The following is a 12,203-nucleotide window of genomic DNA, read 5'->3' as shown; positions in this document are numbered from 1 at the left end:
ACCCAAAGCAAATGTTTTGTAAAACTTTCATTCTCAGAGAAGTAATACACACACAAATCTGCTTTTGAAAGTTCTAGACAATGTTTTCCTATCTTATACCGTGAAGAAGCCTTGTAACTTAATATTTTTCTTTTAAAAAAGGGAACTGTATTCAGGCTTAGCTTTTACCAATACACAAGGAGGGTGAGATTTGCTTGGCTCCTCATTCCAGCTATTTCTGTTCTAATAGCATTCCTCTCTCAGAGGTAGACTCAAGGTCAGCAGCCTTTAATTTTGTGCTGGACTATTGAACTGAGGATGTATCTTCTATTTCCTAGACAGTCCAGTGACTTGGGAAGAACCCACTGAAGTTTAAAAACACGTTTGAACAATGAAAACACATACTCTTATGTGTGGACGCCTGCAAGAACTTCTCATCAGATGACTAGGATATGAAAATATAATATGTTCCTATAATTTTTCTGTGTTTTGGACTCTGTACTCTACTGTCTAAATGAATGAGGAAAAAGAAATGTTGAAGTAGATGTTGGTGAGAGGCAAGACAGTGCAGAAATCTGGCGCTTTTTGCCCAGAGATGCTGCCTGTTTCAGGTTATAGAGGTCTCTATATCATGGAGTAAGACATAACCAATGGAACTGAATCACCATCTTTTTCTATAGTTGGGGGGACAATAGATTTTTTTCTATTTCAGATGGGTTGACATATGGTACATGGGTAAGAATGGGCATTTAATAGAATTTTATCCACATATTAACATACGATCTTTGCTCATCTTGAACTTTCAGTGCTAGTTGCAATATTTTTGATGTATATACATAGGTACATTGATTGGAACTTGATGGAAAAGACATCAGGCGCATTTAATAACCCAGGTAATACCCATTTATATTTGCAAGTTTGAAAGCACTGCATTAAATTGTATCTTTAGGGCTTGGATTTCTAACCAGAGTCCTCATTTAACAAACTAAAATTTTACAACATGTACATCAAATCCAGTGAATTTTCCATTATATCTCAACTGCTATAAATCAATGAGTAATGCAACTGTAAGCCAGTAGAAAATAATTAAAAATGAAAGAAGGAACTTTTGCACTCATAGCACCAATGGCTTTGCTATACTTGACTAATATCATCTGGGAAAATATTGATGGTTATGAATAACCAGTTCCTGCCAATACATAATAATGACCTCATTATTGAAGGTGCTTACATTTTGTGACATCAGAAAAAAACAAATCTTATCCTCAGAGTTTTCCAGATTCATTGCTAAAGATCTCTTACTATAAACTCTTTCACATATGCTAACATACCAAACCTTTTCAACTATTGCTTGAACTAAAATCAAAGCAGTAATGTGCTCAGCATTGTCTTTATGCAAAACCCTCAAGATCTTAATGAAAAGCCGTCCTTAAAAGAAAGCCATATGTTCTCTAAAGCCGTCTTGTGCTACATGGCCATGTATTATGATCTCGTATCAGAGACACTGTACTTAAATGACCATAAAGAGTAATGCCACATTTTCCTTTCAGTCCTTAGACTAGTGCTACTGAACTGTTTTGACACATACTTTTACATACAATTTCAGGCTCGTAAACCAACATTCTACCTCCAATTCTAACATGAACCAAGATAATAGTTTCTGCATAAGGTCTTTGAAAATAATACTGATGTAAGGAGAGCAGTATACTATACTATTTCCTAAAAAATAATACTAATATAAGTAGAACATTGTACTACTTAGACTATTTCCGACCTAAGAAAATATGGCTTTTTTTAATGTTTATTTATTTCTTTTGAGAGAGAGAGAGAGAGAGAGAGTGTGAGTGGGGGAGGGACAGGTAGAGAGGGAAAGAAAGAATTTCAAGCAGGCTTTGTCAGCACAGAGCCCAACCTGGAGCTTGATCCAGTGAACTGCAAGATCATGACCTGACCCAAAATCAAGAGTTGCATGCTCAACCAACTGAGCCACCCAGGTACCCCCAAAATATGGCTGTTTTATGTCTTCTTTTGAAAGCATCATTGTAAAAAGGTAATGAGAAACAGAGCTTAGGCCAAAGAAGTTGAAATCGGGTGAAAGAGGAAAAAGAAAACAGTAGCCTGGTTTTTGAAAGGATGACGGTTGAGGAATTGATGAGTTATATTTGTCAGACAGTAAGTGATTGATTTTGGCATCTTTTCAGCATTTGTCTACATCATAGAAACACAATGAAGTAGGAGAAAAGAATGAGAACCTTGATAAAATTCAAATATCCTGGGATCCTACTGAGCAAATCCTTAAGGAGAGCGTGCTGTATCACTCTGCTACATCAAGAGTGTATATAATAGGATATCAGTCCAATGTTCTTTTAGGTATCATTTAGCAGATTTTGTTAGCAACTTTTAAAAATGCCTCAAGTTCTAGGATATGTGTGACGATATGCCTTTAATTGTATTAGCATAGACTTCTCTCAAGGATGATATTACTTAGAAACAGAAGTTGTTCCATGTATTGAATATTTTATTTTACTCTTAGTTTCCTTTTGTAAGTGTTACATTGCAGTTTTGAAAATTAGTTGAATAACTGTAAGTAACATAATTAAAATATTTAAAGGAAATTTAAAATTTTATTTTCCTATAAGGATAAGTATCTATGCAATTAATTACGGGATGAGGGGGAAAAAATTAACTTCGTTAAAAAAAAAAAGAAACCAGCACCACCAAAAAGAAGTTTCCATGAGCTTTCCATTGTCCCCTTCTAGAAATAGCTAAAGATAAAATTTATTTTCTATCTTTTCCCCTGAGAACCTTTCAGATCAGCCACATTTACAGTATCCTGCATTTATTGTCAACAGCTTTTCAAGACCTACAAGGTGATGTTGAATATTATACACTTTTTTGGAGTTCTGCTACCTCAAATGAATCTCTAAAAATCCTCCCAGATGTAAACTCTCATGTCATCGGCCACTTAAATCCAAACACAGAGTATCGGATTTTTATCTCTGTCTTCAATGGAGTCCACAGCATCAGTGGTGATGTATTGTGTGCAACCACTTTCGATGGGGGTGAGTCCAGACTTCAAGGGACCCTTGGCTTCGGAGATGCAAATGAAATTGATTGATTCTTGCTGAGGTTGAGATCAGTCATCCCTCCATTATAAAATTTCCGGTGTTGGAGGGAAGGGGGTTGGGGCTAAAACGCTTAAGTGCTTGCTGTCGTCAAGTGGCAGATCAATACGTGGTCCCTTAGAGACAGTAGCACAAGGCTCTAATAATGGGATATTAGCCCAGTTTGTTCCTGTTCTTTTCAGTGTATGCTTAGTTTGGAGCTGAGTTCACATCAATAAATGGTGACATTTAGAAACATTTTGTTCTAAAGATTTGCTCTTAGAAGCAGTATGCTTTTCAAAACGACAGCCAAACACAGTGAGGGCTCTCCCTGAGTCACCAGAAATGGTAGGTGGAGGTTCAGCCACTGAGAAAAATTGCCTCTGACTCATTTCTAAGCCAGTTAGCAAGGGGGAGGAAGCAAGGGAAGCAACTTGTGAATCTGAAATGTGTTTGGAATGGTCTTTCTAATCTTTTTGGCTTTATAAAGTCTCATTATAAACATTATAATATCATTACCTCCCAAGCAAGTGTTCCAGGTCATTAGCAGAGCACTTTAAGTGTGGAACCCATTTCCCTTTGTGGTGCCAAAGGTCGACACCTTTTGTTTATAAAATAGAATGGATCACAAGGACAATTTTTCAACTAGTTAAGATGGGTTCTTATGATAAAAATAGGTCTTTGCATAGTTATTTCTGACATGCTTGAATAATTGTGTAATTTAACGCCAAGCAAGATTTTTTTCCTAATGTTAGATTTCATCATTACCTATGGTAATCAACATTCAAAATCATTTACATAATGACAATATTGCATTATTGCTTCATATTGCTTGAGTTACAAGCTAGTAACATCAAATGATTTTTTTACGTTCCACCAGCCTCAGCCTCAATGTATTTGAGTTTTATTTTTTGCTTAAGGAGCAAATTTTCTTTCCTTTTCCCTGGGAGGTATGGCGTGAAGGGATGGGAAAAGAGACAAATAATAGATATGTGTTGGTGGTGCAGATGGGTGAATAATTTATCATCATATCCCACTGGTCACATAGTATTGAAGATTAGCACTATGCTGGTGGTATAAAGCATTTTACCACCAATTCTTATGGTTTCTGACTGAGAGTATAATAAGCCAATTTACAGAGGACTACAGACTGTGATAACTTCATCAGAGAAAAGCAGATAAGCAAGGAACCCTTTGCAAAACCTAAATACTAATCTGCATTTAGTTTAACAAGTGCTTTTTCAGAGACAGCTGGAGTTTATTCAGTTTCTTCCTTTAATTCTAGAGCCTCAGGGCATGCTTCCTCCAGAGGTTGTCATCATCAACAGTACATCTGTACGTGTCATCTGGACATCTCCTTCAAACCCAAATGGCGTTATCACTGAATATTCTGTCTATGTAAATAATAAGCTCTACAAGACTGGAATGAATGTGCCTGGGTCTTTCATTCTGAGAGACCTGTCTCCCTTCACAATCTATGACATTCAGGTTAGAACACTGTTTTTTGATGGCTAAGTTTATAGGTGTGTTAAATAAAACATTGCCAGGCTATGTCTCTAAGTGGATACCTTCCGTCTTGGTTACAGATTATTTATTTACCGGGGAAGGGGAGAGAAAAGAGGGAAATTGATTAGGATTAAATCTGTTTGCTGTGGGCAAACACATGAGTCTCAGAAGAGAAGGTAATGGTAATATGGAAAACGATGGTGATGATATTCTTGCCGGCAAAATGAGGCAAATCACATATTTGCAGTAAATCTTGCTAAGCAGTTCACCTTTATCCTGATTCTTTTACTGATATCAAAATCAGAATCAACCTATGAATGTGGAGACATTCTTCTATTCCTATTTCTGCTATTTACTAATTTAATAACTTCAGGGAAGCCACATAACCTGTTTGGTGTCAGTTATCTTTTTTATAAGGGCAGCGGACTTGGTGACTTAAAACATTCTATCGACCTCTAGCATTCTGTGACTCTGAATGTGGCAAGAAAACATAAATGAATATATGGCAGACAAAATATATTAAAGGGTTTGACCTGAAGATGAAAGAAATTTATCTGTTGTCATCTACCAAATGTTTGTCGACCCTTGACTATGTGAGAACAGTTATCCTTAAACTTTTTTGCCCTTGAACCTCTTTGATAATCTAATGATGTCAGTGCACCCTGCCCTAGAAAAACACCTATGTGCCTATATGACAAAAGTTAGTGTGCAGTTTCATATTGCATTGACCATCTGAGGCCCAACTCATAGACCTCTTTGAGATCTGCTGATCTTTAAAATAGAAAAAATAGAGAGACAACTAAGGAATCTTCAACAAAGAACTTTCCCCCAAGGAATTGGAACTCATTACACTGCTGGGATATAAAAGATAACAAGGCCAAATGTGGAAATTAATGATAAAAACAGAAACTCAAAGTTTATAGAGAAGGGCTGTAATGTAGTAAATTTTTAATTAATCTATGCTACTTCCAACATTTGTAAGAGCTTTGTAAATAATTTTCAAAAGATATTAAGCATGGAAATTTTCTTTGACCACAGAAACATTCACTGGCTTTGTCTATAAGTGCCACCTCTTTCATTTCCCATCCCCTTCTTTCCCTCACCTTGGAAGGGGAAACATACACAGTCATCTGGCTAGAGCCAATGCTTTACCACTCCCCGCCCCCCTACCCCCTGCTGCTAGGCCTAGGTTCCTAAGAAAACAAAATAAAAATAAAAGAAGAAAGGTATGCTGATTAGTTTTCATTACATTCCATGATTTCCATGAACTCACCTGAGTCATCTTAGAATGGAACACACACGGACTGATGTTTATGTTCACGGTTCTTAGAGTGAGTCTCTATGTGCATGTACATCATAGAAAATTAGAAAATAAAAACCACATTCAAAATAATTACACATATAGCTTTGTGAACAAGGTTGGCTTAGGAAGGTGACAGAGTATTTGCTGTATTATTCTTTTGAGGGGCGCTGATGGAGAAAGCTGGCTTAGTCCTCAAAAGGCAACTTATTTATTTGGTTTATCAGGACTCAGAATACAACCTAAGGTGAGATCAATAGGGGCTATGCATGCATGCACGTCCTGATCCAGCTTTCTGACTATGTAACGGTTGATGTGTACGTGTTTCAGTCATGTTGTCCTATAAAAGGCTTCACTCATCCCTACTGGTTTGAGTCACTAGTGGCCTGAAAAGAATGCATTTTGATCAGATTTGGGACATCTAACAAAATAAGGAGACAAAATACCAAATTAGAATCTAATATTTTAGTTGTGTTATTAGTGACCAAGATGTTCTTATTCTTGATAAACTATATTTTTGTGAAGCTCTCCACAGTCCAGGGATATTCCACTTGAAATAGTTGTTGCATCACTGGAAATTTGAATAACAGATTACAATGATTTTTGTTCATGATGTCAAAGATGATTTGGGATTTGACTCCATTTAAAATATGCATCCAGGGGTACCTGGGTGGCTTGCCGGGTTAAACGTCTGATTTCAGCTCAGGTCATGATCTCGTAGTTCCTGGGTTCAAGCCCTGAGATGGGCTCTGTGCTGGGAGTGCAGAGCCTGCTTGGGATTCTCTCTTTCCTTCTCTCTCTGCCCTTCCCCCACTCACATACATGTGCATGCTCTCTCTCTCAAAATAAATGAATAAATTTTGAAAATAAATAAGTAAATAAATAAATATACATGTATATACCAGTGTATGTGTATATCTATGCATATATGTATAAATATATACGTATAAAAATATTTATATGTATATGTATATATACGTATATGTATATATACAATATGTTGCACCTAATTGATATGCCTACTACTTTAGGATTAAGGTTCTCTGTGTCAACCCCCTCTGTCAAACATGTATTGATTATAAAGCAGACATATAGATCCAAATATCTACTTTTTTGAATGAGTTATTTTATATATCCCTTCTATATAATTTATATATATATAATATATATAAATACATTAAAAATGTCAATTTTGATTCAATTTTGTTTTTATGTGAATCAGTCAACCTTTATATTTGTGGTTCATTCACATTATGCAATATAGCTATAGCAGCAGAAATATCCCAAAGATGAAACTTGGTCTGTTACCTTAGTAAGTTGAGAAAAATATTGACACATTTCTCCAAAGTCAAAATAAGAGTTTTCTGGAGCCATTTGAATAGAGCTAGTAGCTTAGTTTTGTTTTGTTATAACTTTTTTTTTTTTTAATTTGAGAGAGAGAGAGAGAGAAAGAGAGAGAATCTTAAGCAGTCTCCAAACTCAGTGTGGAGCCTGGCATGGAGCTCAATCTCATGACCCTGGGATCATGACCTGAGCCAAAATCAAGAGTCAGACTGAGGTGACTGAGCCACCCCAAGTGCCCCAGAATATAGCTAAGTAGTTTGGAACTTAAAGCTATGCTTAGTATTTAGATGATAAGACTAGAATACAGTAAAGCCTGGATTAGATATCTCATATCTAATCAGCTTGATCATATTCCCTGATTTCTCTCACCCCCAATTTGCAAGCTGATGAAAATGGAGTCATGAAGACTCCATAAAATTACTTGTGCCAGTTCCCATTAATATTGAGCACACATTACTTACATAATGAACTGGAGTTGAGTTTTAGTTATAATTATGCACCATATAGTCAAATATTGCCTAATATGTATGAAGTTTTATTGTCATTAATTCTATTGCAGCAATTATATTTTAAGTTCATTTCCCTTTAAATTATTTGGGGTTTCATTGGACATACTCAGAGTGGAGGGCCTTGACAGTGTCCACATCTCTACTAAATATTAGTAGATAGGAAAAATACTATATGGAATACATAAAATACAATATGGCATACATAAAGAACACAACTCAAACAACATCATAAAAATGTGCTTCAACTCCCATTTAGGTGTAAAGTGCCCCATGAATAAAATGACGTAACTACTAAATACAGTAAGAGACACATTTGTCTTTTCTCAATTGCCAGTGGAAATCCAGAGAACTGCTTCACTTAAAAGCTCAGTATTAGTGTTTAAGATGCATCGGTATCCAGCTTCCCCCTTCATTTTTTATGTATTAGCTGCTGAAAGTAAATGAGCATTGGAAAAAGTACAGTTTCTCTTTGGCTTATCCTTTCATTGGAAACAGAATGATGTCACTTTGTGAGTGTTTCACTAGCAATCTTTTGTACATTCATTTGTCTCTCCTCCCACTTGCTGAATGTGTTTCTTTTGCATTACTAATGCTTGATGAACTCGATTTCTAATCTTTAGTTACTCCACCCTCCTCAGTTTTTAGTCAGATTAGGTGGCAGAATTAAAGGGATAAATGATGATTTTCTGCTGTGATTAAGGTAAAAATACAACTGCAGCTGGAACAGATGAGTATAAAGTAGCTCAGCCACATTGAAAGGCTTCTCTAGACCTCATTTTTCTTCCATTGCACATTAACATTTGGGCTATTTGTTCTAAAATGTCAAGACTTCTGCAAGAACTCATCATTACACTACCTGGTTGTAGATCTAGAGAGCAGTATGCAGTGATAACCTACTAAGCTTATATACTGTCACCTAAACATCTTCCATTCCTTACTGTGCCCCAAAGGGATGAATATGTCTGTCTCTTTCTGAAAGGTTGGAACCAGAGACTAAACATCACCATTTTCATCACCAAATCAACTGTCCTGAGTTCATTTCTATATCATATTCTGAGTTTGAACCAATGCAGTCAAACAACATCAAAAATTAATATTTATAGAACTCTAAGAAGTTATAGAGAACTAATAGGAGAGTACTATGAAATGAAGGTGGGTGGATTCAAGCCACTGGCAGTGTATATTTTGAAAATAGTTGGATTTATTCTTTTCTAAACTGTTTGTAGGTTGAAGTCTGCACCAAATATGCCTGTGTGAAAAGCAATGGCACCCAAATCACCACTGTGGAGGATACTCCAAGTGATATACCAACACCCACAATTCACGGCATCACTTCAAGGTAAAAATTTTTGCCAGTTAATGTAAAGAGCTGATCAGAGGCACCTGCGTGGCTCAGTCACAAGCCTCTGACTCACCGCTTGTGAGTTCAAGCCCCTCATTGGGCTCTCTGCTGTCAGCGCAGAGCCCCTTTCAGATCTTCTGTTCCCTTTCTCTCTGCCCCTCCCCAGCTTGTGCATAAGCTTATGCATTCTCTGTCTCTCAAAAATAAATAAACTTAAAAAAATAAATAAAAAGCTGATCATAAGCAATGAACGTTAAAATCAAAGATTTCATCCCAACCATGACAATTTCATTTTAGAAAGTTGCTATAAAAACCTGTGTAAATCAAAATTTTTGTATTATTAGCTATTGATTTTCACTGGTCACATCACCTAATACTTAAGCTTTAATGTCCCCGATTTCCCAGTTTCACTTCCCTTTATTTAGTAACCTGTGAACAAATGCTTAAATGCATGAAAGGGTTTCTGTATTTAAATGTGTCATTAAGTGAATCCTTTTGTAAGGCAAAGAATACAATTTTCATTAGATTAATTACCTTCTAAGTTACTCTCTTTGAAAAAAATTAGATTTACATGTATCAGATTGCCTTAAACCTAGAAAAATCTGTAAAATAAACAGGGGAGATAATCTCTGGATAACCATTACTACTGTTATCAGATTCTTGGTACAATCTCATTATTTTTCTGTGCTCATGTATTGCTGAGAAGTGGCCATAGATTGAAAGTGAGTCTCTTTTCAGTTCAAGTTAACAATAATAATGATAAAAAGATTTAATGTCAAGTATCCCAAGACAAAATTGACATGAAAGTAGTTCATCCCTCTACATCAGTCTGAGGCTAGAGAAAGAAATCTGAGTACTCCCACATCATACTGGGATGATGTTCCAGCTAAATGAATCACCCTTCACTTGTACACATACACACACACACACACATACACACACACACACCCCACATACACACTGACCAAAATAATTGATTTGTTATAAAAGATTTCAATTCTGAAGGATCCTTTTGCAACATATTAACATTTCTATGTTTCTTTAAAATCAGTTTAAAAATATCTGTACTGATTTAGGGAACTAAAGATAAAAATAATTAGAAAAAAAAAAAACAAGTAATTGGATGCTTAGCTGTTCAGGGCAAAAATCATGCCTTGTCTCCTTGAGTCCATCTTTTATCTAACACATGACAGATATTTATCTAATTTCACATGTGCTAATTAATTGATAATCTTGTCAGCAAATTTTCCCTATCCACAGAATTGCCTACTATGCAAAGGGAAAATAGTCAAATGAAAAAAGTACCAGCAAATACATTTGTGGTTATAATAATATAAGAAGAAAAATTAATTTAAAAAGTATAAGGCATGGTTTTAAATTTTCAAAGTTTCAGTCTACTGTAGAGACACTGCCCTAAACAAATGTTTATAGAATAATGTAAAAAACTCCACAACATAAGTTTATAATATGCAGGAAAAACATAAAGAGAAAAACACTGAACTCTACCCAGGATTATCAGTGAAGGCATCATGGATGATGCAATAATTGAGTTCTGTCTTCAAGAACTCAAGGAACAATTATATTTAGGTGGGTGGATGTTGTCAGATTTCTCGTTTGTTCTCATCCTTATGACCTAAGCCCAGATGAATGGCATAAAGGAGTATGTCTTAAATTATATATTTATATGTAGCTAAAAATCTGTAGGTTTTATTAGACATTGAACAAATGTCTATATGTGTTTGTACTTCTAGGATACTTTTTTTTATTTTAAAAAGATTCTTACAGATAATAGCAGAGTAATAGTTGTGGTTAAAGATTATTTACATTCAAATGTATAAGTTGATGGCAAAAATATTAATGAAGGCATCATACAACAAGAGGAAGAAAAATGACAGAGCAGACAACAGAAGAGAGATTTCAACACAATTTTGGAAGCAATGTTTGGCAGGGAGAAAAAAATGAGTTAGTGCAGTGGAAAACATTTACAACCAAAGTTTGGTTGGCAGAAGGAGATAATGACACAAAACAAATTAATTTACCCTGCAGAGAACCTCGGTGTCTGAGCACTTACAAGTTTTAAGGTTAGTGAAGAAGAGGAAGATGTAAAGTTCAAAGCTGGAATCATGAGATTAGCTAAAAATCTGAAAAAAAATATGGTTGGAACCTGTAATTAGGGTTCTCCAGAGAAACAGAACCAAAATCTGAAAACCCAGGAAAGCTAGTGGTGTAGACTCTCAAAGTCTCTCTGATTTGAAAGTCAGAGGAGCCAATGGTATAAGTTCCAGTTCAAGTCTAAGAGGAGAAAAAGACTGATTCTTAGCTCAAGTAAGCAGGCAAAGAAAGGGAGGGAATTCTCCCTTCTCCCACCTTTTTGTTGTATTCAGACCCTCAACTGATTGGGTGTCCACCCATTTCAAATGCTAATCTCCTTAGAAACAGCCTCACAGATATACGCTGAAATAATGGTTAGCCAAATATCTGGGCACTTTGTGGCCCAGTCAAGTTGATGCATAAAATTAACCATCCAAAAATTCACGGTGACCTACCTCCATAGTATGTATCCTGGTGTCTACTTCTCTTGCTCCATCTAGCATGTTCTACTACCATGAGATCAGAAGTGTATTCTCTGGACAAACTGAACAGAGGCATCTAGGAATTAAGGCTGACTAGGCACAGTGGAAGGCTGGGAGGAGGGGCAAAGCTAAAAATCATAATAAAGTGGAAGACTACAATGAAAATGATGAAACCTTTGTTGTTTTCCCCAGGTCTGTTCTCAAAAGCAAATATTGTGAGAAGAATGTTGAAATTTCCAGATATAATTATGGGCATATCTATTTCTTTTTTAGAACTCTCTGTTTTGCCCCATGTATTTCGATGCTTTATGATGAGATTCATATACATTTAGGATTGCTATGTCTTGGTAAATTGATTCTTTCATCATTGCGTAATATCCCTTTTTTCTGGTAATTTTCTTGTTATAAAGTATACTTTGTCTGATACTAATATAGCCACTTCAGCTTTCTTTTGATTAGTGTAATTGTGAGTGATTTGGGATTGTTTCCTGGACATTTTGAATAGTAGGTTGTGATCATTTGAGTCCCGTTAAAAATTTGAAGAAG

The 12,203-nt window shown here is 35.8% G+C and overlaps 1 protein-coding gene across 1 annotated transcript in view; it reads left to right on the top strand.

Moving 5' to 3' along the window:
* The window catches only part of USH2A (usherin), a 733,950-nt gene that overhangs the window by 516,170 nt on the left and 205,577 nt on the right, over positions 1-12,203 (top strand). The window contains exons 44-46 of the mRNA XM_049634559.1: positions 2,832-3,041; positions 4,369-4,571; positions 8,969-9,081. Of these exons, the coding sequence (XP_049490516.1) occupies positions 2,832-3,041; positions 4,369-4,571; positions 8,969-9,081 (526 nt within the window). The remainder of the gene's footprint in view (positions 1-2,831; positions 3,042-4,368; positions 4,572-8,968; positions 9,082-12,203) is intronic.

Source organism: Panthera uncia, chromosome F1 (assembly GCF_023721935.1).
Source record: "Panthera uncia isolate 11264 chromosome F1, Puncia_PCG_1.0, whole genome shotgun sequence".
NCBI classification, from domain to species: Eukaryota; Metazoa; Chordata; class Mammalia; order Carnivora; family Felidae; genus Panthera; species Panthera uncia.
This window is presented reverse-complemented; position numbering and strand designations above follow the sequence as displayed.